We start from the raw sequence: 25,358 nt of genomic DNA, 5'->3' as shown, positions 1-25,358 counted from the left end.
TATTGCGACTCACGGGAAAGAATTCATTTGATCCAAATTTAAATGAATTTTATATATAATACAATTCTATAATATTAAGAATATAACAAACGTAAATTTATTAATCTCGCCAATCGTCTGCGCGAACCGTGACGGCGATAATTCGGAGTCACGATGTCGGTTCGAGCGGTAGACTCGAAAAACGGCGACAGCAAGTCGGACTAAAGGCCTGTTTTACAATCATAGTTTAAGCCTAAGGTTTGACCCACTGATTTTACCGGCCTAATTCGGTGGTTTAATCTTAGTTTAACGATTGTAATACGGGCCCCAAGAGGACGCTACACAAAATATATTTGTTGTATCACCATCTTACAGGTGCGTAACATGGTAAATTTTACTCTCGTCAGATTTAGCTCCGTTAGTTTAAAAATAAGAGTGAATTTGCTTCTTATAACATTTAAATGTAACATTATTATCCAGGCAGTAAATAAGCTTTTTATTATATTCTAATACTAAAACGAGTTAGGAGAGTATTTTAAAATTGTAAATTGTTCGCAGTCCGTGATTGTAGAACTATAACAATTATTATTGTCTGGTTCTAATAATTCAAGAACGCTTTTAAAAAGATCATTACGATATTATTTACCTTACCGTGATGTTTTATCAAAAAAAAAAATAATTAAACTATATTTGTATTGAATATAAAAATATTTAATATATAAGTACCTACTTCATGTGACGAAATAATTTTCTGTTTATATTTAAACATAAATAATGTAAAATATAATATAACATATATATAGGTACGCCGTTTAAATAGGTAGCTAATAGAATTAATTCGGGTAACAAATGTCGACGTAATCGTATATGGCACTCATGTCCGTATGCATAGTAACAAATGCGTAGTGTTACCATAAGACGAAGTTTAACATGTGACACATTAACACGTTGAATATTCATACGGACATAAGTCAAACAGAAAGGTCAGACGTCAGACTGAATACAGTTTATTTTAGTTCATTTTTACTCAAACTATATGTTATATTATGTATATTCGTATTATAACTATAACTGTAATGAGCCAAATTGAACTGAATGTAAAAAATTTTAACTTTCACTTTTTTTAAATTTTCGAGATTTGAATGGATTTTGTCAACATTTGAACTTTAAAATATGCTTATTGAACAAAAATGTGTGCCTATGCGTCTTAATTATTTTTAAACTTAAAAGTCTTGAATTATTCATTTTCTATATAATATTAAATGTATGTAAAATGCACATATATACTCATGACTACAATACAATTGAATTAATCCAATTTATTTTAGAAACTGAGCTGAACGGTGAATGTATTGATTTTACAATGATGTGTGTTTTTTTATTTTTATTTTTTATGTATGTGTACATTAGAAGTGGTATGATTTTCCACTTCAGTATCTTGTTCGATGGGAAAGTGTATCTAGTTGATGTATTGAGTAGGTAGGTAAAAATATAAAATCTTATTAGTTTTCAAAAGCGCCAGGGAAAACAAACAAAAAATTAAGGCAAAACGAGAACTTTTACGCAAATTCGGTTTTCGACAAAATTAGTTTTTGGTTTTTGGTCTAACTCTAAAAAGAATAACCGCAGATACATGACATTTTCACTGGTTGTTTATATTAGAATTTTCTATACACGATATTTAAAAAAAATATTGATTTGTTTCAATTAGCTGTTTACGGATATTATCAAATTTAAATTTTTATATAGTTTTTATATCTATAAATGTCAATTAAGTTTTATTTACTTTATAAAAAAGCTTGATAATTTAATACAAGGCTTCTAATTTATTATTATAATGACAGTTGAAAAATATTAAAAATACATCAGTTGCAATTTTTTTATAAACATATAAAAATTAAATCTTTGCACAATACGTAAAAATCAAGCAAATTTGTGTAAATTATTATTAATTAGAAATTCATGAAAATTTTTCTTTTTAAATTTAAGATTTGAAAATGTAATACAAGATTCCTCATAAGTTTGTTGTAGACAAAATCAAAAAAAAATGTCCTTCAAAAAAGTTAAATTAAATTTCCATGAGTGTTTGAAGTTCATATTTTTATGTAGCGATTTTCTTATTTTGTTGCAATTTAGAAACGAATAACATATTATGAAAATTTGACTGAATGTTTATATTTTCATTTACTATACACCACAAAAGCTCGTTGTCAAAAATTGACAGATAATTTCAAATTTAAGTTTTTTAGTTTTTTTTCTATAAATATCAATAAAATTGTATTTGTTCGGTTATGTCTCGATGCCCGACGCGTGAATCGGTTAATTTTACCGATGCGCGATACGTCCCCTCCACTTGACGAACTTTTAGCTCGGTTCGGGGGGAAAACAATTTTCTCCAGTCTGGATTTTAGTGCCGGATATTGGCAAGTGCCGTTACATCCCACAGTACGTAAATTCACAGCATTTGTTTTTGAAGGGTAGACCTATCAGTTCTGCGTCGTACCTTTCGGTCTAAACATTTCGAATACAGCATTTGGCAAAGCATTAGAGGTTGTATTAAACTTTAAAATCAATGGGACAGACAACAACCTAGACGTTCTGCACATATACGTCGACGACGTTTTAATCTCATCCACCTCGTTTGACGATCATCTTTTACGCCTCGCCACTTTGTTTAAGAGAATATCCATGTCAGGAATGACATTGAAATTGTCCAAGTGTGAGTTTCTCCGACAAAAGATCAAGTTCCTCGGACACATTGTGACTCCACTTGGGATGTCTATGGATCCGTCAAAGCTTCAAGCCATCCATGAGTTTCCCCAGCCTCGGAATAAAAAAAGCTACAGTCATTTATCGGTTTTTGTAATTTCTATCGGAAATTTTCGTGTCATTTTGCGTTCAAACATCATCATCCATGAAAGCTCTCCCCGATGTAGTGAACTTTCATGGGGGGGGGGGGGGGGTTTCTGTGACGTCCAACGCAAACCACATTATTATAATTGTACTAGCAGGTACCGTATGAGCGCGACTTGCGACGAGATAAGGCATACTGTCCCGCGCGCCTCAGTCTCTGCCGATCCAATACCGCACCACCGTACAGGTAGTCGCACACACGCTCCCCTCCTAGTACCCACGGCTCAGAGTACCGGCCACTCATGTCAGCTTTACGTATGTGACCCCCTCCCTCACCTGTCATTTTCTCCGTGTCACCCGAGATCGAAAAGTGCTGGCCGACACCAGCAAAAGCCACCACTACCTTTTTTCCCGTCTCAGCTACCACACTATGAGCGGGTAGCAGGCGTTTTTGCTGGTGCGCTGAAGGGCGACACAGAACACACACTATTATTACTGGTAACGTTTTTGGTACATCATTATTATTATTCTCACCGTGGCCGGTACTTTTTGATTATTATACTATTATATTATTATTATTATTATTATTATTATTATTATACTTATGTATTATGGTACGTTATTGTTGTTCTCCCGCCGGTAAACCGCTCCGTCAGAGCCGTGTGGTGAGTAATGTTTATATTTTATTTGGTAAAATGCATCATTATTATTAAAATGCATTATTATTATTATTACCATAATTTATTTTGACCGAGTTTTATGCCTTCGGCTTTCCGGCACCAACTTAAAACCTAAATTTGTTCGAATAAACATACATTTATATATTTATATATTTATTTTATGTATATATTTTATCCCCAAATTGAGGTGTTATTATTTTACCGTCTGTCACCTTCCTATTACTGTTTAAAATGTATTCCCGTTCTTAGATGTTAAAAGAAAAATCCACGGCACTCCGGCTTTCGGGTCTCAGTCCGTGGTTGGTGACAGTGAAATGTTCGAGGCGGTCACATGACTCTCGAGAACATGATAAATATGATCGAGCAGTCACAACTTTTTTCAGCTAGTTTAAGTTAAGTTACTTTAATAAAAAAAGTAACTAAGGTCTAAGTTAGAATAAAGATAAATTTCTGAAATTTACCGAATTTCTAACTTAGTTAGATAGAAGTTAGAAGTTAGTTTTTTTTTAGTTTAAAATATAAATTTAAAAAACCGTTTTTTCAAATGTAGTACATTATAATATAAATGAATTATTAAGTAGGTGAAGTAGGTGGGTAACTAACTTGAATTATTGGTGATGAATGAAAATTAAATTAAACAACTGTCGACTAATAATTTGATCAAATGTATCAAATAGGTAGACAACCTTAATTTCTTGGAATATCAATCATTACAATACAACAAAATAAGAAATTTAAATATTCAATAAATTAAAAATAAACTTCAAAAATAACTAGTTACTTATTATTTTTAATGTGTCAGATTAGATTATTTTGCACATTAAATTCAACTAGTTAAATTACAAAATTAATATGAATTAAAACTAACTATAGTTAGTGCCCAGCTTTGTCCAATTTATTACAAAGACATTTATTTATTTCCAATCTACATAACTACTATAGGTTTTGATGGTAATAATTATTATATATTATATATTATAATAATCATAAGAGTGTTTCGGGAAAAAAAAATAGGTACATATATAATTTAATTAAACTTGTTTAATATAATAATTATTATTATATTTTTATTGAGAAAAATGTATACAAATGAGCATAAGTAAATGATTAATAGAGTATAAGTTTCGATTACTCTGTATATAAAAATATTAGTTGAATTTGTTGTATAATATTATATTCTCTGATTACTAGAGTATCTAAATTCAATCATTATACTAAAATTATAAATATATTATTTTTAATATTATTTAATAATAACAATACAAATATTATAATTATTATTATTAAGTAACAGTAATAGAATAAAGGAAAAAGATATATCGCAAAAATATTGATAATATTAGGTATCATTTCGGGTTTTTTTTCGTGGTTTTTTATTCTGTACCTTAAATCTGTTATCATCTGTTATCAGTCAATTAGCGTTAACCCAGGGTCGTCCTTAGGGCAGGGCAAGCGGGGCCCACGCATAGATAATATAAGAATGGATAGGACATGCCTATACCAGTTCCATATGGGGCCGTGTGAAAGATTGTTGCCAAAGAATGCATGATTAAAGTTTAAAAGAATTTTTATATCGATGATATTAAACAAGTAGTTTGCTACAGGCAGCGTTCATATACCTGTTAGTTTGGCAACCTGCGAACGTTCGTGTTCATCAATAAAGAAATTAAAAACTTGGCAGAAAACCACGATGAAATAAGATAGATTTTTAAATTTATCGATAATAAATATTGAGAGAGATGTAACAAATAGTTTGGAAACAAAAAGAATTATTGACAAATTTTCTGTAGCTAATAGAAAATTAGTATTGATTCAATATTGAATATTAAATTAATTTAAATGTAAAAATATAATATGAATTTATTTGTGTATTGTCAGTAGCCATCCGGTTTATCAGTTATGAGGGTGGCTCTGTGTAGCTTATACAATTCTAGCCCCCCCCCCTCAAAAATTGACCCTAGTTGCGCCTAAGAATACTAACAAGTTTTAAAATTTCGTGGCCTATCAATTGTTACAACTCCTGCTGCAGTCCTTGCATAATTACAAGAAGTTGTGAGCATGGTCCAACTTTTATTCCTAGGGTTGTAAAATTCTACAGAATCAAAAGTAGAAGTTCCATCATCTCCACCGACGACATACAATAATCCATCTAATACAGCAACTCCTATATTGAAAATTTAATCTTAAATTAAATAGATACATTTAAAAAAAAAATGTTTCTTAAAATCATTTAGAATTCTAAAATTCTTAAAAGAGTAATTACCTGGAAATTGTCGACACAAATGCATATCTGGAATAGAAGTCCATACTCCTGTACTTAGACTGTATGCTTCAACACTTTTGTGAACTTTAAATCCATCAGTACCACCTACTGCATACACTACATCATTTACAACACCAACACCCAAACCACTGCGACGTACACGCATTCTGGATACTGGCGTCCATTTATCAAGGCTGGGATGATAACATTCAACAGAGTTTAATCTTCGCTTTGACAAACCATCAACACCTCCTACCTACACGATAGTTAAGTGAATTAGTACAATTTGAGGAAAAAGTCACTTCAATATCAATTGATTTTTCAATGAAAGTGATTGAATACATATTTATGAAACCTTTAATAGATACATTGTGCTTATTAATTACAAACATATATTATTTATTAATAATTAATTTAGCAAATTTAAAATTGTATATGTTTAACAATTATTAGAAATTAAAAAATTAAGATAAAAATATGTTGAATATAACCTGACACGCAATAAAATTCAATTTACTTTTATAAATTTTATATTATCATTTTCAAAATGTTCTTACATTAATAATATTAATTAGTAATAACTAGAGCTCGGATGTTTATGACTTAGTATATTTTTACTCAGTTTGCCACAGTCCACATATTGAATGTTGTGTTTATTCAACTATACAATTTTTCTGATACACGTGTTTTTAAAAAATATATATTTACAAAATACCGAAATGTTCGTCAAGTTTAAGTAGTTTTGTGAAAGAGCTTCGGGAACATGTATTTAGTTCCGATAATAAAATATTATTTCGCAAATTGTGTGAAGTTCAAGTGTCTGCAAGTAAACAATTTTTAGTAACACAATACTTTCAAAACTGCAAAGCATGAGCACGCAGTAGATAAATATAATAGAAAAAAACGCGAACAAAGTACAGTTCAACCGTTATACAAACAAGAAAACGGATTTTAACTCCGATTTTGTTGAAGCATTACTATCAGCTAATATTCCACTCTACAAGATAAATAATTTTAAATTTAAAGAGTTTTTAGAGTAGAATACTTCTAAAAATATCCCCGACAAATAAACTATGTAGATGATATTCATGAAAAAACTTTAACTAAAATACAAGCCGAGGTCTTTAATCGTAAAATATGGGTATCTTTCAATCAATGATACCACGGATGTAGACGGTCGCTATATAGCCAATGTTATTGTAGGCGTACTTGATTCCGACATTTAGTAAAAACAAATAGTACAACAATAGCTCAACTCTTTGATAGATCTAGAATTTAATTTGGCCTCAAGGAGTAGACCACAATTATGTTTTTTTGTTAGTTAATGACACCGCACCATATATGGTAAAGGCCGGAAAAGTGATTCAAACATTTTTTCCCGAAAATAATAACTTGCCTCGCTCACGCTTTACATTGTGTAGCTGAGCAATCTGTAGTGATTTTCCGTTTGTAGACAAAATTATTTCGTATATCAAAAAAGCGTTTCTTAAATGTCCAGGGAGAATAAACATATTTAAAGATGAAGCACCAGGACTAAGTTTGCCTCTAGAACCAGGGATTACGCATTGGGTGACGTGGTTGAACGCGAATTAATATTAACAACTTTTTTGCATATATTTGTTGAAAAATAAGTATATATTTGATATATTAAAGGTATATATTAGCATATTTTGAAATAATTTTGCTATTAAAATCCGAACTCTAGTAATAACATTAACAAGATAATTTGTTATTATGTATAAACTATTTAAATTTATAATAGACTTTTAATACTTTTATTTAGTCGGCCAATGATAAAAAACAGTTTCTCATTATGATTTACATTGATACATCGTACATACGTATCTAAACAAATATTTGAGTAAGTACATTATTTCAAGGCTAGGCATTAACGTGTTATAAAGTTTAAGTTAAGTTAAAAAGTTAATTTTATTTTAACTTTTCAACTAACTAGTTACTTTTGGCTTTTCATTAGCTTAACTGTTAACATACTAAATTTCTTTTTTAATTAACGTGAAATTAATGAGTTATTTTTTCATTTTAAGAAGTAAGTTAAGTTGATTTATTTTGTTTTTAATTTTTTTATATTTTACTATTTCAGTCTATTTCGTTTTCATGTACAAAAATATTTACCGTAAATTGTTTAAAGTTTAAAATGTAAATCATTCGAATTTAAGTTATATGAAAATACTGTATAAAGTAAAAACACTATAGTCTTTAATTTAGTTTTGGGTTGGAAAAAATCAAGAAATTAATTACGCCTGCGTTGTATATACAAAATAACTTTTAACTTAACTGAGTTAACCTAGTTAAATTAACTTTTAACTTTTTATTATTGTTGCAATTAACTGAGTTAAAAAAAATCATTAACTTGTCCAGCCTTGCATTATTTTTATGCTAATTTAAACATTTAATTTACTGAAATATTTTATTTTGGGTATATATACTATGATTTTATTTGGATGAATTTATTTATCCAGATTTCATTTATGACAAATAGTAGGTATTAGAAATTTTAAATCATAAAAGAAAATATTAGCTTACCACAAATAAAAGATTATACAGTACTCCAATCCCAGCACTACTTCTTCTAGTATTCATACTCGATATCATACTCCATTCTTGAGTTCTGCAGTCAAAAACTTCTGCACTACTCAAACAACTATTATTATCAGAACCGCCAACCTTGAATTTTTTATATAAATTTTATGTATCTACTTTATAATAGAAATTATTAAGAAATTAATTAGTAATATTTTAATATAACTTACAGCATATATATAGTTATTTATCACGCCAACTCCTAAATGTCGTCTTTTAATTAACATGTCAACAGATGATTTCCAATAAGGTGATTCTGAAGATAAATCTAGCATATAAACAGATTGATGAGCTGATCCAAGATTCACACCTCCTAAATAAATCACAAAGTTATCTTTTACTACAGCTAGACCACCACTAAAACGTGATGCAATCGTTTGTGGCCCAGGCTGCCATTGGTTGATTTTTGGGTCATACCATTCTGTAGTATCAAGATTTCGACCATGCCTTGATCCACCAACAGCTAAAATAACCTGTTATAATTAAAACGTTAAATATATTGCAAATATAAATAAATTATAACGGATTCATACTTTTTGGGAACCACCAGGTTGTCTAGGTTTTCTCCCGTAGTGATTTGGCATGGTGAAGAATGAAATAAGCTTATTTGACTTAAGTAAATGAAAATGTATAGCTTCAATTACGTAATTTTTAGCTTAAAAAAATATAAATATATAAAATATAAATTAATTAGTCACAAAAACATGTATTTATAGAAAAAACTTACATTTAAGACAATTATTAACAAGAGATTCCTTAACTATTTTTTTTAATATGTAGTCTTTGGATGTTAATGGTAAACGCACATGTTCCATTAATTGGGGCAAGATACATTTTCTGGAACCCAAATCATATTTTACCCATCGAATTACAGATTCATATACCTACAACAATCAATATTATTATAAATGTATTATACTGTATATGTGGAAGTAGGTTAAATCATATTTCTTCCATTATTCTAAAATAAAATAATAATACATTTTAGATCACCTACATTTTCTTCAGATGGAACTTTTAACTCATCACAGGCGATCAACTTAACCATTTGTTCGGATGATAAGGATAAGAATTCATCTCCTTCTACCACGTCTCTAAGTATTAAAATTTAACAATAATAAATCAAATTGTCTTGTAGAATCATAAAAATAAATAATATTTCATACGAAAAGTGTTGCTGAATATATAATTCTGAACTTCTTAACAATTTTGTACAGCTGTGTAAATCAGCTAACGCATTTATACCAATACAATTTTTAGGACACATTTGTGTTTGTAGAAAATCAGAACATGCTTCTTTTACTTCTTGTAACTGTAAGATATTTGAAGCTTCTAATAAAACCTTGAGAAACAGACATAAGGTACACAATTTAAACTAATTTTTTATCTATAATTAAATCAAACTTCTTATATTATTAGTTATTACTTGTAAATTATTTTCAGTCACTGTGATTTCTCCGGAGTAAATAAAGTTTACTAACAACTGTAAAGCGGTTGAATCTAACTGTTTCATAATAACAAGATATTGATTTTTTTCTTCACAATTTTTAAACATTGCATGAAAATATGTACTTGCGGAAGCCAAAACCACTTTATGACCACATATAATTTTTCCATCATCGGTTTCTAGTTTAAAATCGCAAAACATCTCATCCCTAAAAACATAAAGGTTTACTAATATTTATCTAACAGTTTAAATCACTACTACTACTTACCATCGTAGGGATTGTAGTACTTCAAATATCTCCACATAAGATGACTTTTTATACTTGTATTTAGCTGATTCACATCGCCTGGGTTCCGGAATTTGCTTTGTATTTTCCATTGCCAATTGTATATAAATTAGATCTGGTACTTGAAATACTTGAAACTAAAAAATGCGCATGAAATCAATTTCAATATCGATTTTAAGAATCGATGAAATTTATTAATATTCCTCTATGAAATTAAACCTAATATCAATATCAGCTTTTCTTATAATAATATTCAAAATATATATTTAATTTAAAAAAAAATTAATTCAAATTTACAATTCAACAAAATCCATTAAGTCATTATTATTATTCATTGATAGGTTATTTCATTTGTTTTTTTAGCGTTTTACAGCCACTTTTAATTATGCGTTACTGAACATGCAAATTAAGATCTTGCCATTCGCTCATAGGTTGAAGTTAAAATAGTAATAATGTAAATTGGATATTTAAGTTAAAAAAAAAAACCAATTTTTATAACCATACTATCTAAGTGTCCACAAAAATATAAAACATGTTAACTCAAAATAACAAATAAAACAGGTAGACTAGTGGGGAACGCTCTGCTGTACTGTATGTGTTGTGTGGGTTACTGTAATGGGTGTGTTAAGTTTAAATTAAATGATACCTATTGTTTTATCCGGAAACTGATCGCTGATTAACAATAATTAGCTTACCTGTACTTGATTGGACTGTATACAATGGTTTGGATGAAATGCCTAACGCTACCTGACTATCCTATACCTTGGTGATTTTACTTGGGGGTCGCCGGGAAAAACTGGTGAGCCGCGTAATGCTTAGTGTTTACGTGTGTACTATGTGTATATGTATGATAATAATTGTAGGAATGATTGATTGTGCTAATTATTGTGTGTGTGTGTGTGTGTGTGAATAAATAAATAAATCGATAAATAATAATATAAGTTGTTACATCATGCATAATATTATGTTAAGAGGCCATCGTACTCTCGCCTGCATATAGCAACAACTGTGTGGGAAAGAACCGAGAAAGGCTACAGTCATAACTAAGGACCAACATTTTCACCACATAAAAAGGAGAACTTTGGCTGTGCAATATCGTTTAATTTTTTGATGTCGGAAATTTCAAAAAATGTTATTTAATTTTGAAAAACACAAGTTCTCTCGATTCTTTCTCGTGCAAAACCGTTTTTGCTATGTTGTACATTTGTAAGACGGAGATAACGCATTCAAACACGGCTCTTAATACAATAATAAATATATAAACATTTATGTACCTAATGTTTAACAACATTTAGTAATTAAGTCTTAGTCAGTATGTTTTAGTAGATGTAGGTAGAAATATGGAAACTATGTTAAGCGATTATAATATTATATAAGTGATACATGTGGGTCCTTCAGCAGTGATCGCTTGATGTGGTCATTAAATAAAAAATAAGAAATATTAACTCACGGATTTGTAGGTGAGGTGTCTCTAACCTATAACACAATGAATAATAATAATTCATTTATTCGTAAATAATGGTTCAAACCTCAACTATTAGAGCTGATACAAATACAACAAATACGAATAACTTACTAACCTTTAGCCGATAATAGTTGTTGCACGAATAATAGTAGCACTCTGTTAGTAAACACCTACCTACGCTAAATAGGTAGGTACAATAATTTCTAAATATTTCCTGCTGCGACTCGCGCTTAAGTACGTGTAAACTAAAATTTCGTCGCGATTTGAGCGTAAGTACGATACAATAATAATAATAACACTAGTTGTCTCTTACAACGAAAAAATAATTTTATAATATAATCGTGGATTTAATACAACAAACACGTCGCATTGATATAGCAACAAGTGACAACAATGAAAGTCGAAAACATTGTGTAGTGTGGTACTATTGTGTCTGTGTGCACTGTTTTTTTCGAACAATGGCATAGGTAGCTGCTGATAAACAAATCATCTATAGATATTATGAGAAAAACCATGTTATCATACAAAATAAAAGTGATTAGCTAATAGCGTACTATGTGGCTATACGGCTATACGTACTTATATTAGGTACTCTTATATTAATATATTGACGTCAGTCGTCAAATAAATGTATTGCATTATAAACGAGTTAATATAATAAAAATTCAATTTTCATAGTTGAAAATTATAAAAATCTTCAAAGTGGTCTGTCCCAAAAAAAAAATACCAACTTATCTATAATATTTATAGAAAAAAAATGCTGACTAACCAAAATTTATATTTATATTTCAATTTTTATTGACACATTTGCTAATTTAAGACGCAGGAAGGTTAATTTATAATTAATAAGTGCTCCAATTTTCGAGATCAGCATTTTTACTGATAGAAAAGTGAAACTAGTTGGTATTTTTGGGAAATCAAAATTAAAATTTCAAGTAGTTTTAGAAAGCATTGAAAAAATCAAAAAAAGGTGACTTTTATACAAAACCAATTTTTGAAAAAAATCGAATAATTTTAGTGTACCTCAAAAATTAATAACTGTAGAATATTGAAATTTCTAACAAATATTATGTTAGAATTTTCCATAAAACATTTTCTCAATATTTTGACTATTTTTGAGATAGTTATAGTCTTGAACCCTTGAGTCCTTTTTCCATTTTTCTGAATTTTTTTTTAAATTATCCTGGATAAAATCTTTTTCATTTAGTAAAAAATCATGAAAATGTAATGATAGGTTCCTTATAATTTTCATTAATGGAAGTTTAAAAATACATTGGCTTAATTATTTGTTATATCTATACACGATAAAGTTTTCGAAATATATTGATTTGTTTTGAGCTATCTACGGATGACATTGTCAGATTTCAATTTTTTATGTTCTTTTTCTATGATTGTCAATAAAATGTTATTTGTTGTGTAAAAAAGCTTAATAATATAATACAAGGCTTCTTTGATGTCGTTACAATGACATTTGAAATATATTAAAAATCCTTAGTAACAGTTTTTTTTTATAAGCATTTAAGGATCAAATCTTGACAAAATATTGAAAAAATGCGAAAATTGGTAAATTAATTTGAGTTAAGAATTCAAAAAAATTTTTGTTTTTAAATCTGAGATTTTAAAATGTAATATAAGATTCCTCCTATCTAAAATTAAATCAAATTACTTTTTTATGATCGTTTGAAGTTCATATTTTTACAACATTGGATATTTACTCGATTTTTAATGTAGCGATTTTGTTATTTTGTTGTAATTATTCAAAAACGAATATCTGTAGATACATAACAATGTCACCGATGTTTATATTTTAATTTTCTATACACGATAAAATATTCAAAATATTTTGATTTGTTTTGAACTGTTTACGGACATTGTCAGATTTTGATTTTTTTAGTTTTTTTTTTTCTATAATTGTCAACAAAATTGTATCTATCGGGTAAAAAAGCGTAAACATTTAATACAAAGCTCCTGATATATTTTTACAGTAGTAATTGAAAAATATTGAAAATACATACGCACAATTTTTTTATGATCATTTAAAATTCGAATTTTAAAAACATTAATTATCAAATTTAAAATTTAATAATTATTTTGTAGTTAAAACTTATAAAATGTACAGCTTTTATAGCTAATGATTAAAAATATAAAACAATGTTTCACGTAAATAGGTCATATATAAATGGCTTTATTCACAATAATATCATCAAAATATATAACAAGAAATATCATATCACTACTGCAACAGTAGACTGACACCTTCCTGCCCGCATTTTTGTTTTTCATTAAATATTAAATAATTATTATTAATAAATAATAGGTAATTGATGGAAAAAAAATCCTGTACAGTAAATAATTTGTTTGTATTCGTGGTTCAAATTGCCCGCCATTAGATCTAGTACAATTATTAACGGAAACGCCAAGGTTAAGATATTTAGATGTTTAAGAGAAACTCATACGGTATGGTGTGGCCCCACTGGCTGTTGCCATTTGCACGTCTTTTTCATGGCATCGCAGTTTCGTTTTTTGTTATCGTTTTTCGTTCGTTCGCGTTTCTAAATTATGATCGTATAATAATATGACGTAGGTATGAGTCCGACAGCTGCCAAAAAGAAATACCTATAGTTCACTTGGTCAACATAATACGGGCCACCCCATAGACCTATTAACTTTTATAATTATTAGTTAATAGGTCTATGGGCTACCCGATAATATAGCACTCACTATATTATCATAATAATCATCATCAAATGCAATTTGTACAAGTAGGTATTTATTATTTAGGATATAAGCGACTGTGGGTATAAACTAAAATTTAATTATATAAGCAGGTACCTACATGTTAAATAAAACAACCAGAACAAGGTCAGCGTATAATACCTACTGGTCTGCCAGCAAGAGTTTCTGCTACTGTAACTACTGCTGCTATAGTTACTCCGGTCCAAACTCCATTAAAATTGTTAAAAAAAAACAACAGCAGCAGCAGCAACAACAGCAACCACAACCACAAACACAACGAGAAAGCGCTAACAAAATGAAAATATACAGGTGTGGCTCTTGTACATTCAAATCAATAGAGCTTGGGCATAATCGGTAAGTACCTACATTATTTAATATTATTTTAAAGTTTTTATTAATATTTTAATTTTAGATTTCACATGCGCTCTCATACGAACAAAAAGAAGCCTGAAAAACCTATTCTTAAACACCCAGGGACTAAAGCATTAACCCTGGTAAGAATAAGAAAAAAATATGACCTTTTACTATATTAATTTAGTATAAGACCAATTAATATTTTTGCAGTACATATTTCAATTTAGTTAACATTTTCATTACTACTTTTTCACTCAAAAATTTTCAATTATTATATATGTTACTAGTGTTAACTACACTAAATTGTATTTGGATCATTGACCATGTTACTGTGTTACAAATACAAATATTCATTATAAATATTCTATTTTGTTCCATAAGATCATATTTTAAAAAAGCGGGTAACTGGGTGTCGCTTTGCTGTAGGTACAGTAAGACAAGTTTACAGACAGTTTACAGACAGTTTTCAGTAGACAGATTACAAGTGGGTCAATGTATAATGGATTGTATAAAATTTGAATTCAATGATATAATATTATTGTATAAGAAAAACAATTCTGAACAGAGACAGTTTATCAGTTTGCATTTTTAAATTTTTATTATTTATTATAGTTAGTTGAATTAATATTATAATTTTTTATTCGTTGCTACTGTGATAAACAAATCGTTAAAAATTAAAATACCATTTAAAGTAGTTTTTCGTAATTTGTCAGTATTTTTTCCCGTGGCATTAAATAACTATTGAGTAAATCGAAAAATGACCTCTCTAAAGTACTATCTTGATCCAATTTGCTAAAAAATAAGGTCTATATATTGAAATCGAAGCACTCCTTCTGGTATAAATTTTGTATACAGGATATAAAATAAATAAACGACATTGTAAAACTACTAGCTTCCTTGCTCCGTTCAGAATCTAAAATAAATATTAGAGTATACATTTTTTTATTTATTAATTATTGACTTTTAAAAGAATGTATCTTTTTCCTCCCCACACACCCGCAATTTAACAAATTTTATGTTCAAAATAATGATCATAATCAAATTAATTTCTAAAATTAGAGGGAAATTACCTCTTATAATTTTTGAAGGTAAGGTTATTATCTAAGCATCTCATAGGTTTTTTATTATATTTTAATTTTAAAACAAGCTATGAGTATTTTAAAATTGTAAATTGTTTGTACAACCTTCAACATTCATAACTTTCTTTAAAGTTAAAATATTATAAAATGCCTTAATGATAATCTTACCTTCAAATTTTGTATGTTGTAATTTCACTCTAATTATAGAAACTAATATGATATTGTAAACGTAAAATTTGCTATGTTGCTTGTGGGTGAGGGAGAAAAAAATGGACTGACATCCTCTAAATTGTAAAAGAATATCTGTCAATATTAATTTTATGTAACTCATTTTCTATTATTATAAATGCAATTAATTATATGAGACACAATTTTGATTTGATCTCTTAATTTATATAAATTTAATTATATTGAATATTTAAATTAATTTAGGTACTGCAACAAAAAATACGAATTCACAGATGTGAGGTATGTTCAAATATCTTTGATAGTCGAAATAATTGCATTGAACACGCTGAAAAACAATATAATCAGTCAACTGCTCCCATCAAGAAACTTCAGATAGTGTTGAGAAGGATTTTTATGAAAACAATGCAAATGTGGAAAAAAAATGGAAGACTTGGACATTTTAGCCGCAATCCATAATGATAATCCTACTAACAGTGGGGATACACTAAAAAAAGATTAAGAATTATACAACTTATTTAATAGTTAGTAGGTAATCAATTTATATTTATAATCTCTGTTTCATAATTTAAAAATTATTATTCCGTAAAAGGTTTTTTTCTAATATTTTCTTTTATTAACTTTTAAGTGGCATAAATTAGGAGACCGTATTATTTATTAAAATATTATTAATTAAACCACTATTTTTTTATATAAATTATTAAGATAAGGAGTAAATTCAAAAATGACATTAAAAAAAATTTGATAGATTTTGGAATACAATAAACACTTCTATTTTGAATTACTTAAATTATACAATAATTAAGATATAAATCAAATTAACATAATACAATAATGTTAAAATTAATTGCTTAACAGTTAGTAGTTAGTTTGTACTTACATACAAGTAATTTGTTGTTTGATATTCATGATCTCTTCTTGATCTAAGCTATTACATTTCTAAAGTAAATATTTAATACTTATAATTATTTTATGATGATGAGTTAATATTTGGATTATTTTTAAGACAAGTATAAGGTCATATAAATATGCCTCAATCATTGTCATAGTTTCAATCAGTTAAGCTTAATAAATAATTGTAGGAGGTAACATTGAACTATGATTACATACAGTAGTAAAACTTAAATTTGTAGTAATATATAAAAATGTATGTATTAGGTCTAATAGCCCTTAATTTTTCTTTATTATTTCCTAAATGTGTAGCTTAGATTATGATTTATGATACAGAAAAGTATTCTTTTACTTGGATCACAAATAATTTTAACACTAGTTCAAACGCATATAGGTAAATATGACTGAATAAATCAATGTCATAGTTTTAATCAATTATTGTGGACAATATCATTAAATTATAGTTGGGTACAGTAGTAAAGTAATTAAATTAAAGACATACTAAAAAAAAATAAAATCAAAAAAAAAAATGTGTATAATAGATAGTATCAAACGAATTCATTAGTATTCATGAAAGCATAAGTTCATTACATTATTTATAAAGACAACTTCAGAGGCATAAAATATGCATGAATCTTTGTCATATTTCTCAATAGTAATAATATTAGCTTAATCAATAATTTTATTAGAAAACATTAAATTACATTAGTTTATAGTACTAATGTTCTAAAAAACTAAATACATAGTAATATAAGAAAAATAATTAAAAATTAAAATACAAAAAAAAAAAATTCCTTAATAGTATTTAGTTTAGTTCTTAATTTGTATGATTATTTTCAAAATCTGTAGGTTAACTTAGTATACTGAATAATATTATCAATGTTATAATGATATTTCATTAATTGTATGCTTTTAGCTTCATCTTTGATATTTAAGTAAATATTTATTAGTATTAAATGAATTAATTAATATTCATGAAAATTGTATACATATTGGGCAATTATTTATTAAGACAAGTTCAGAGGCATAAAATATGCATGAATCTTTGTCATAGTTTTAATAATCTTAGGTTAATCAAGAACTTTACGAGGTAACATTAAATTACATTAGGGAACAGTAGTTAAGTTCTAAAAATTAAATACAAAGAAGTATGAAAAAAAGAAGAAAAAAGCATTTATTATTATCTAGTATAGTTTTTACATTCTTGATATTTAAGTAAATATTTATTAGTAATCAATGAATTAATTAATATTCATGAAGGTTGTATACATGTTGGCCAATTATTTATTAAGACAAGTTCAGAGGCATAAAATATGCATGAATCTTTGTCATAGATTTATTATTCTTAGCTTAATCATAAATTTTATTAGTTAACATTAAATTAAATAAGTGTACAGCACTAAAATAATAAAAAATTAAATACATAGTAATATAAAAAAAAAAAATGTATATATAAGTATGAGTATAGTTTTTACATCAATGATATTTAAGTAAATATTTATTAGTATTAAATGAATTCATTAGTATTTGTGCAGATGGAAGACATAACAATTTTATTATTTATTAAGACAAGTTCAGAGGCATAAAATATGCATGATCTTTGTCATAGTTTTATAATCTTAGCTTAATTAAGAATTTTAAGAGGTGATATTAAAATATTACATTAGCATACACTACTACAGTGCAAAAATTAAATACATAATAATATAAAAAAAATTTAAAAAAAATGTATTTATTAGTATGTAGTATAGTTTTTACATCCACAATATTTAAGTAAACATTTATTAGTATTAAATGAATTCATTAGTATTCATGCAGATGGTAGCCATAGTGGTTTTATTATTTATTAAGACAAGTTCAGAGGCATAAAATATGCATGAATCTTTGCCATAGTTTTATAATCTTAGCTTAATTAAAAAATAGGTAACATTGTATTACATTAGTGTACAATACTAAATTAATAAAAAAAAAAAATTAAAAAAAAAAGATATTTATTAGTATATACTATATAGTTTAGTTTTTAGTTTTTATAGTAAATATTTATTAGTAATAAATGAATTAATAAATATACATGAAGGTATTAAGTGTTTGAATTATTTATTAAGACAAGTTCAGAGGCATATTTTATGCATGAATCTTTGTGATAGTTTTAATAATCATATCTTAATCAGTAATTTTATTAGGTAACATTAAATTATATTAGTGCACAATACTAAAGTTATTAGTATCTAGTTTAGTTCTTATTTTAATTTTAATTTATTATTTTATTGTTGTAAAATTTATTGTAAAATTAAAATCTATATGAAATGTGTAAAAAATTTAAAACTGAAAATAAGAAAATATTAAATTTCTGTTAGTAATTAACTTTTTTGTTCATTATTTTTAATTTATTATAAGTCTTTGTCAAAGTGTATAATTTATTTATTAGTAATTATGTAATCATGGTGACTTAAATAGCTGGTTTTTACCTACATGACCTCTGTATCCATGTCTTAGTTATAGCTTTTATAATATGATTTCTTTTTTTTTAATTTGATTTAAGTAAAATACAATTAATTAGAAAATGCACATTTTTTCAGTTTAAGAAAACATTATTCAACATAAAGTAAATTTAAGAATATATTTTAAGCAGTCTAGTTTAAGAGTTGTATTTAAATAATAATATTTGGCAGTTTGTAATATTATAGTAAACATATTTATACATCTTAATCACATTTCTTAAATATACTTCACTTTAATATTTTTAAATACCTTGTTTTTCGTTATATTATAATATTCTAAATGAAAATAAAATAATCAATAAAATACTGTTGATGATGTTGGGGTGTCCGTCTAGATGTTTTGTAATCATAATTAACTGAATTAACTGAAGAAATCCTACTGTTAGGCGCTTCATTGTTTGTAGTCGCTGATGTACTAACTAGATTGACTTTCCCATCTGTTCATAGATACTGAAGTTGAAAATTGAAGCATTATTTCGACTACTTATCGTGTACAGATACTACAATCAACTTATGAGGAACGTTGTATTACATTTTCAAGTTACTTGACGACCGAAAATGTTGTATCAACAAAAGTTTCATAAAAGTCATGAAACTCGAAATTTTTATCACAAAAGATGCTGTTGTCGAAAATTGTAGCATTTTTACTGGAGCTCTACGATTGGAGCACAAATTTAGGTGGTCGTATTTTGTCCTAAATATAGGTGCATTCAGATTGCGTTCAAACTCATATTTGTTCACAAAAAAACGTATAAATAATAAAATAGTTATATATTATTTTTATAATAAAAATAAAGTTTTATAAATATATCTTTTCATTAAAATGCATTATAAATAGTATAATATGGTAGGTACATATATAAATAGCCTAATTCATAAAAAGCAAAAATGTTTACAATAAAAAAGGTGGGCAAGTGAGTGTCGCTCTGGTGTACAGTAGGTTACAAGTGAATCACTTTAATGGATGGTGTTAAATTTAAATTAAATTATATTATATCATTGTATAAGAAAAATCATTCTGAGCGAAGACGGTCAGTCAGCCTATAGTATTACTAAGTATATTTCAAGGTACATATATTTGATGATATAATTGTTAATAAAGTAATTTCAATATAACCTATTTACGTGGAAAAATGTTTTAAATGTTCAATCCTTAGCTGTAAAAGTTGAACATTTTATAAATTATTAACTAAAAAATAATTATTAAACTTTAAATGTGATACATTTTGTCAAAATTTGAACTTTAAATGCTTATAAAAAAATTGTGCCTTTGTATTTTTATATTCTTCAACTAGTATTGTAACAATATATCAGGAGCCTTGCATTAATTAATGTTCACGCTTTTTTACCCAACAAATAAAATTGTTTTGATATATATATAGAAAATACAACTGAAAAAAGGTGGGCAAGTGGATGTCAATATGCTGTACAGTAGCTAGGTTACAAGTGGATCACTATATAATGGATGGTAATAATTTTGAATTCAATGATATAATATAATATCAGTGTATAAGAAAAACGATTCTGAGCGGAGACGGTATGTCAGTCTAGGTATAAGACATATTATCTACTAAACCATGGTATTATAAAAAAAAAAAATTGACCAATAATAGGTATCTATAATAAATTCCAAATTAATCATAACACAATATCCATTAGGTACTTATAACGCGTTATACATCAACAACAAACCGTGATACTATCATAGATATATAATAGTATACTTTAGAAGTTTTAAGTACCCATGAATAAAATTATACAATCACAACAAAATAACTAAAATAGTTATTCTAGGTTTTTTAATATGTAATTTCATCCAAATTTTAAATTAAAATGAATATAAAAATAAAATGTGCCTATGTATTTTTTAGATTTTTTGGTAACAGGAGTAAATAATTACGTGGAATCTTGTTTTAAATTTTCAATCCTTAGATATAAAAGTTGAACATTTTATGGATTTTTAACTACGAAATAATTATTCAATTTTAAACTTCATAAATTATTTCAAAATTCGATCTTTAAAAGCTTATAAAAAAAAATTGTGCCTATGTATTTTTAATATTTTTCAACTTCTATTGTAATAATATATCAGGAGCATTATATTACACTTTTACACTTTTTGGCCAAACAGATAAAACTTAATTGATATTTATAGAAAAAAAAAATAAAAAAATTTAAAACTGACAATGTCTGTAAACAGCTAACTGTTAAAATAAATCTTATGATACTGTCTATATAATTTTCGAACTGTTAAGAAGATGCCAATACTCATTTATTGAACAATGATAACCGTAATTAAGCTACCAAACATAATATTGAATATTTTAATGAAAGTTCAGATAGCTAGTCGTCCGTATCGAGTGTATCGTTGTCATCTACCTACATCAATTACTGGTGAAAGTGAAATTGGTTATACATACACCTAGCGTGACACTAGAACAATGTTGAAATACATATTTTTCAGATTACTTCAGCTAATATATGCTGAGTGTTAGAAATGGCAAATGTGTATATAAGTACAGTGGCGTACATTCAAATTTTTTCTGGGTGGGGGGGGGGGGTTAAATACTATTTAATATGCACATAGTATGTACCTACAGAATATTATACATATATATTATATAATTACTTGTTTATAATAAAAATTCTAGTATCCTTTTTTTATTGGATAGTTCAACCAGCACTTCATCAGGAGTAATTGAATCGTTTTTGTTGATCGAGAGCATAGCTAGACCTAATAGGCTTCCCTATTAAAATTAATTACAACATTAATTCATTTTCCAACGGCAGAATCAGAGGTGGGTAGGTAGTATTTATGTTACGGGGAAATATTTGAAGGGGCACCCAAACTGAAAAAAAATTTGGTCGCTTCGCTTGCATTAGATACTTAGGTATTCAACCTAACACCTTTACCTATAAATAAAATGTTTCGTGCGAAAACGTAATTTTATTTTGGTGTGGGGCTGGGAAAACGTCATATGAGGAAAATGATTTTTTCGGTTGTAAGGGATTTTTGAAAAGTTTCACGTAAGGTCGTACAAATTCTTTCACATTCCGAACTAAATATCTGCATAGAAGTTTCATATAAATAAGTACCTAGTTTTGCAAATAAGGGGGAGAGGTGGAGAAATGTTTCTATAGCCCCCCACATATATTCTTGAATAACTTCGAAAAAAAATTTTCACAAATTCTGTACTAAATATCGGCCAAAAAAAATTGCAAAAACTCAAAATTTGAGCGGTAGGGGGGGGGGGGGTGGTAGGGAAACATACGAGGATATTTTGGTCTTCGATTAACGATAAAAATTTAAAATACTATGTAAAAGATCTGTAAGCAAAATCTTGACTTGTGGTATTATTATATTGTAAAAAATAACAGTTATAGTAATAATAACTAATATAAAAAAATTAATTGTTTTAAATTTAAACTATTCCTATTTGGTGAATATTTTATTGTGCAAAAAAACAATGTGTAGACCTGAGTGAGCCCCCCAACATAAACATATACGGGGGCCCCACAAGGAAAGTCCCTTTTCCCCATGGGCCTATCCACCCCTGGCCAGAATAGAACAGAATGAACGAAAATTTCATATTATTATTTTACGAAAATGTTTAACATGGTCATTTACGATACTGCTATAAAAATAGAATCTATTTCACCGTAATTCAACGATTATAACGTCATCAGTTTTTTCCCCGTTGTCCGATCGAATCGGTCGATATAATGACAATATTAATATGTATCTATGTTTAATTTGTACAACAACATATTATATTACAACCACTACTATATTTATCCAAGATAATTATTATTAGTAAGAATTACGTTGTAGACAAGACGTGAGTGTTGAGTGTACCTACGTGTTTTTTCGACAATAATTATTTTGTAATTTACCAATTCATTTTTAAATAGTTAAAATGCCGAAAATTCAAAACTTGCATCAATTAGAAAGTGGATTGAGCCTACAATATTTCTGGTGAGGTTTTCAAAATATTAAATAATACAACAGTTTTCTGTCAAAATTGTCAAAAATCAGTTAAAGCAGAAAAAAAATTTCAAATCGATCAACATGCAAAATCATTTTTGCATGAAAAATGTTTAAACAAATATTCTTCTAAACAAACCTTTGTTCATGAAGCATTAACATCCATAGAAAATCAATCACAATTTTTCAAAGAACTTTGTAATACATTAATTTCTTCAAACATACCTTTACATAAATTACAAAATAAAAACTTTAAATCTTTTTTGGAAAAGTACACAAAAAAACATATACCAGATGAAAGTACATTAAGAAAAAACTATTTAAATCAATGTTACACAGACGTTTTACAAAATATTCGAGAACTCATAGGCAGCTCATACATATTTTTTTCTGTTGATGAAACTACTGATCCTCGTGGAAAATATGTAGCAAATTTTACTGTTGGTAAATTGAGCCGGATTATCTGATCCAAATTATAGATCCAAATTATTAGCCGGATATACTAGCAAATTTTAAATATGCTCCAATCACCAGTGTTGATGTCGAACGCAGTTTTTCATCATACAAGTACATTCTTACAGATCGCCGTCATAATTTCACGGAAAAAAACATGGAACATACTTTGATAACTTATTGTTTTTCAAATTAATAATTTACTACCTTCAATAAAATTGTTCATACTTTTGTCCTATATATATATATTAGTATATCACCAATGTATCTACTATTTAATTTTAATAAAATATTTTTTACAATTTATCAATGATTAAAAATTAAATTACAATTTAACAAAAAATTACATTTTTGTACTATATTATACATGTTACTCTTTGTTTATGAAAAATGTAATAAAATTAATAAATAATTATCACTGCAAAATTAAAATAAAATATAAAATTGAATAAAAATTGAAATTTTATTTTGCATGTTTTGCATTTTTTCCTTGCATATTTTGACTATTTTTAGTGCATGTTTGCACGCATATTTTACACTTTAAAATGCATATAAACCCGGTCTTTAATTATAAGATTCGATGTTGTAGTAATAATGTTACATTAATATTCAATAGGTAACAGATACATATATATATAAAGTGTATACGTTGAGTACTTTCCTTCACATAAGGTAACCCTGATGCCTAGTAATTATATCACACACCTAGGTCGAGTTTCCGATACCTCATTAATATAAACAGGACGACGCCTAAAAGGCGATGCGAGCGATAGCTGATGAAGAGGAGACGTTACACCTTATGAAATAAAAAAAAAAAATCTACGCGGCGTCAGCCTGTAGGCTACGAGTTACGACTATGTTTTATCGGACATTACGATCATAGCATACGTTGTTGTTACATATATTTCAATCTTTCAACTTTAATACCATCCATTATATATTGACCCAGTGCCCCAGTCATAACTTGAGGGGGGGGGCTAAAATAAAAGCCTTACTTTGATAATGTTGAATAACCTTAAAACAAAATATAGGAAATGTTTGGGGGCTTAGACCCCAAAAGCCTCCCTATTTGAGCCTATGCCTAAATAACTTACTTACCAATACCATTAATTTTAAAATCAATGCCTATACATTCAACATTGATAAAATGTTAAACAATAGAACTATAATATAGAGTAGTTAATAAATATACAGAATTTCACGTTTCAGAAACTGTTTGGTCAAACATCCGCAAGACGAGGATCCAGACGAAGGCGTACGAGAACTTGTCGACATCGTATTGCGCAAAATGGATTGTGACAACGATGCAAAACTTTCTTTTGAAGTTTTTCAACGTCTGTCAACAAACAATCGTTATTGCTTGAAGCTTTTGGACAATGTTTACCATCTTGAGAAATTTCTGAGAGCTTTTTAAACTCTATTAGCAGTGTGCACTAAACATTCAATATGATTTCAACAACTAACTAACAAGATTGATGTAATTATTTAGAAATTTTGTTTGGTCACACCCTATTATTATCAGGAATTTTTAAGATTTATGATCAAAACAATCCTATAATTGGTATTACTTATTGGTTTATTACTTACTATGAAATAGAC

The 25,358-nt window shown here is 27.6% G+C and overlaps 3 protein-coding genes across 4 annotated transcripts; 1 reads left to right on the top strand and 2 right to left on the bottom strand.

Annotated features, from left to right (window-relative positions):
• Positions 1-4,796: 4,796 nt before the first annotated feature.
• LOC100162440 (kelch-like protein 2) lies at positions 4,797-9,031 on the bottom strand. Its single transcript, XM_029491734.1, has 5 exons — positions 8,910-9,031; positions 8,547-8,849; positions 8,320-8,460; positions 5,776-6,031; positions 4,797-5,676 (listed from the first exon to the last, which is right to left on the bottom strand). The coding sequence occupies exons 1-5, from the start codon at positions 8,958-8,960 to the stop codon at positions 5,489-5,491; spliced, it is 939 nt and encodes a 312-aa protein (XP_029347594.1). The 5' UTR covers positions 8,961-9,031; the 3' UTR covers positions 4,797-5,488.
• Positions 9,017-11,923, bottom strand: LOC115033019 (kelch-like protein 2). The gene is made up of 7 exons (XM_029485339.1): positions 11,560-11,923; positions 10,092-10,246; positions 9,803-10,031; positions 9,543-9,718; positions 9,374-9,470; positions 9,123-9,260; positions 9,017-9,031 (listed from the first exon to the last, which is right to left on the bottom strand). Exons 2-7 carry the CDS (start codon positions 10,199-10,201, stop codon positions 9,017-9,019), a joined length of 765 nt encoding a protein of 254 aa, XP_029341199.1. The 5' UTR covers positions 10,202-10,246; positions 11,560-11,923.
• A 2,145-nt stretch (positions 11,924-14,068) lies between these two features.
• Positions 14,069-16,538, top strand: LOC100572589. Of its 2 annotated transcripts, none has more exons than XM_003242433.4 (4): positions 14,069-14,336; positions 14,403-14,664; positions 14,723-14,804; positions 16,176-16,538. In XM_003242433.4, exons 2-4 carry the CDS (start codon positions 14,411-14,413, stop codon positions 16,386-16,388), a joined length of 549 nt encoding a protein of 182 aa, XP_003242481.1. In that variant the 5' UTR covers positions 14,069-14,336; positions 14,403-14,410; the 3' UTR covers positions 16,389-16,538. The 2 variants fall into 2 exon arrangements, with proteins under 2 accessions (XP_003242481.1, XP_016657537.1); XM_016802048.2 differs by having other exon boundaries at positions 14,400-14,664.
• The last annotated feature ends 8,820 nt before the right edge of the window (positions 16,539-25,358 follow it).

The sequence above is a fragment of the Acyrthosiphon pisum genome, chromosome X, assembly GCF_005508785.2.
Source record: "Acyrthosiphon pisum isolate AL4f chromosome X, pea_aphid_22Mar2018_4r6ur, whole genome shotgun sequence".
Lineage (NCBI taxonomy): Eukaryota > Metazoa > Arthropoda > Insecta > Hemiptera > Aphididae > Acyrthosiphon > Acyrthosiphon pisum.
The sequence above is the reverse complement of the archived record's forward strand: the minus strand, read 5'-3'. Positions and strand labels throughout refer to the sequence as shown.

Coding starts and splice junctions, on each gene's coding strand:
- LOC100162440 (XM_029491734.1), bottom strand. CDS start 8,960: ATGCCAAATCACTACGGGAGAAAACCTAGACAACCTGGTGGTTCCCAA. Junction 8,850..8,909: donor AACCTGGTGGTTCCCAAAAA/GTATGAATCCGT, acceptor TAATTATAACAG/GTTATTTTAGCTGTTGGTGG. Junction 6,032..8,319: donor TGTATAATCTTTTATTTGTG/GTAAGCTAATAT, acceptor ACTATCGTGTAG/GTAGGAGGTGTTGATGGTTT.
- LOC115033019 (XM_029485339.1), bottom strand. CDS start 10,201: ATGGAAAATACAAAGCAAATTCCGGAACCCAGGCGATGTGAATCAGCT. Junction 9,719..9,802: donor TGACTGAAAATAATTTACAA/GTAATAACTAAT, acceptor CTGTTTCTCAAG/GTTTTATTAGAAGCTTCAAA. Junction 9,261..9,373: donor AAGTTCCATCTGAAGAAAAT/GTAGGTGATCTA, acceptor TGATTGTTGTAG/GTATATGAATCTGTAATTCG.
- LOC100572589 (XM_003242433.4), top strand. CDS start 14,411: ATGTTAAATAAAACAACCAGAACAAGGTCAGCGTATAATACCTACTGG. Junction 14,665..14,722: donor ATAGAGCTTGGGCATAATCG/GTAAGTACCTAC, acceptor TTTTAATTTTAG/ATTTCACATGCGCTCTCATA. Junction 14,805..16,175: donor GGACTAAAGCATTAACCCTG/GTAAGAATAAGA, acceptor AAATTAATTTAG/GTACTGCAACAAAAAATACG.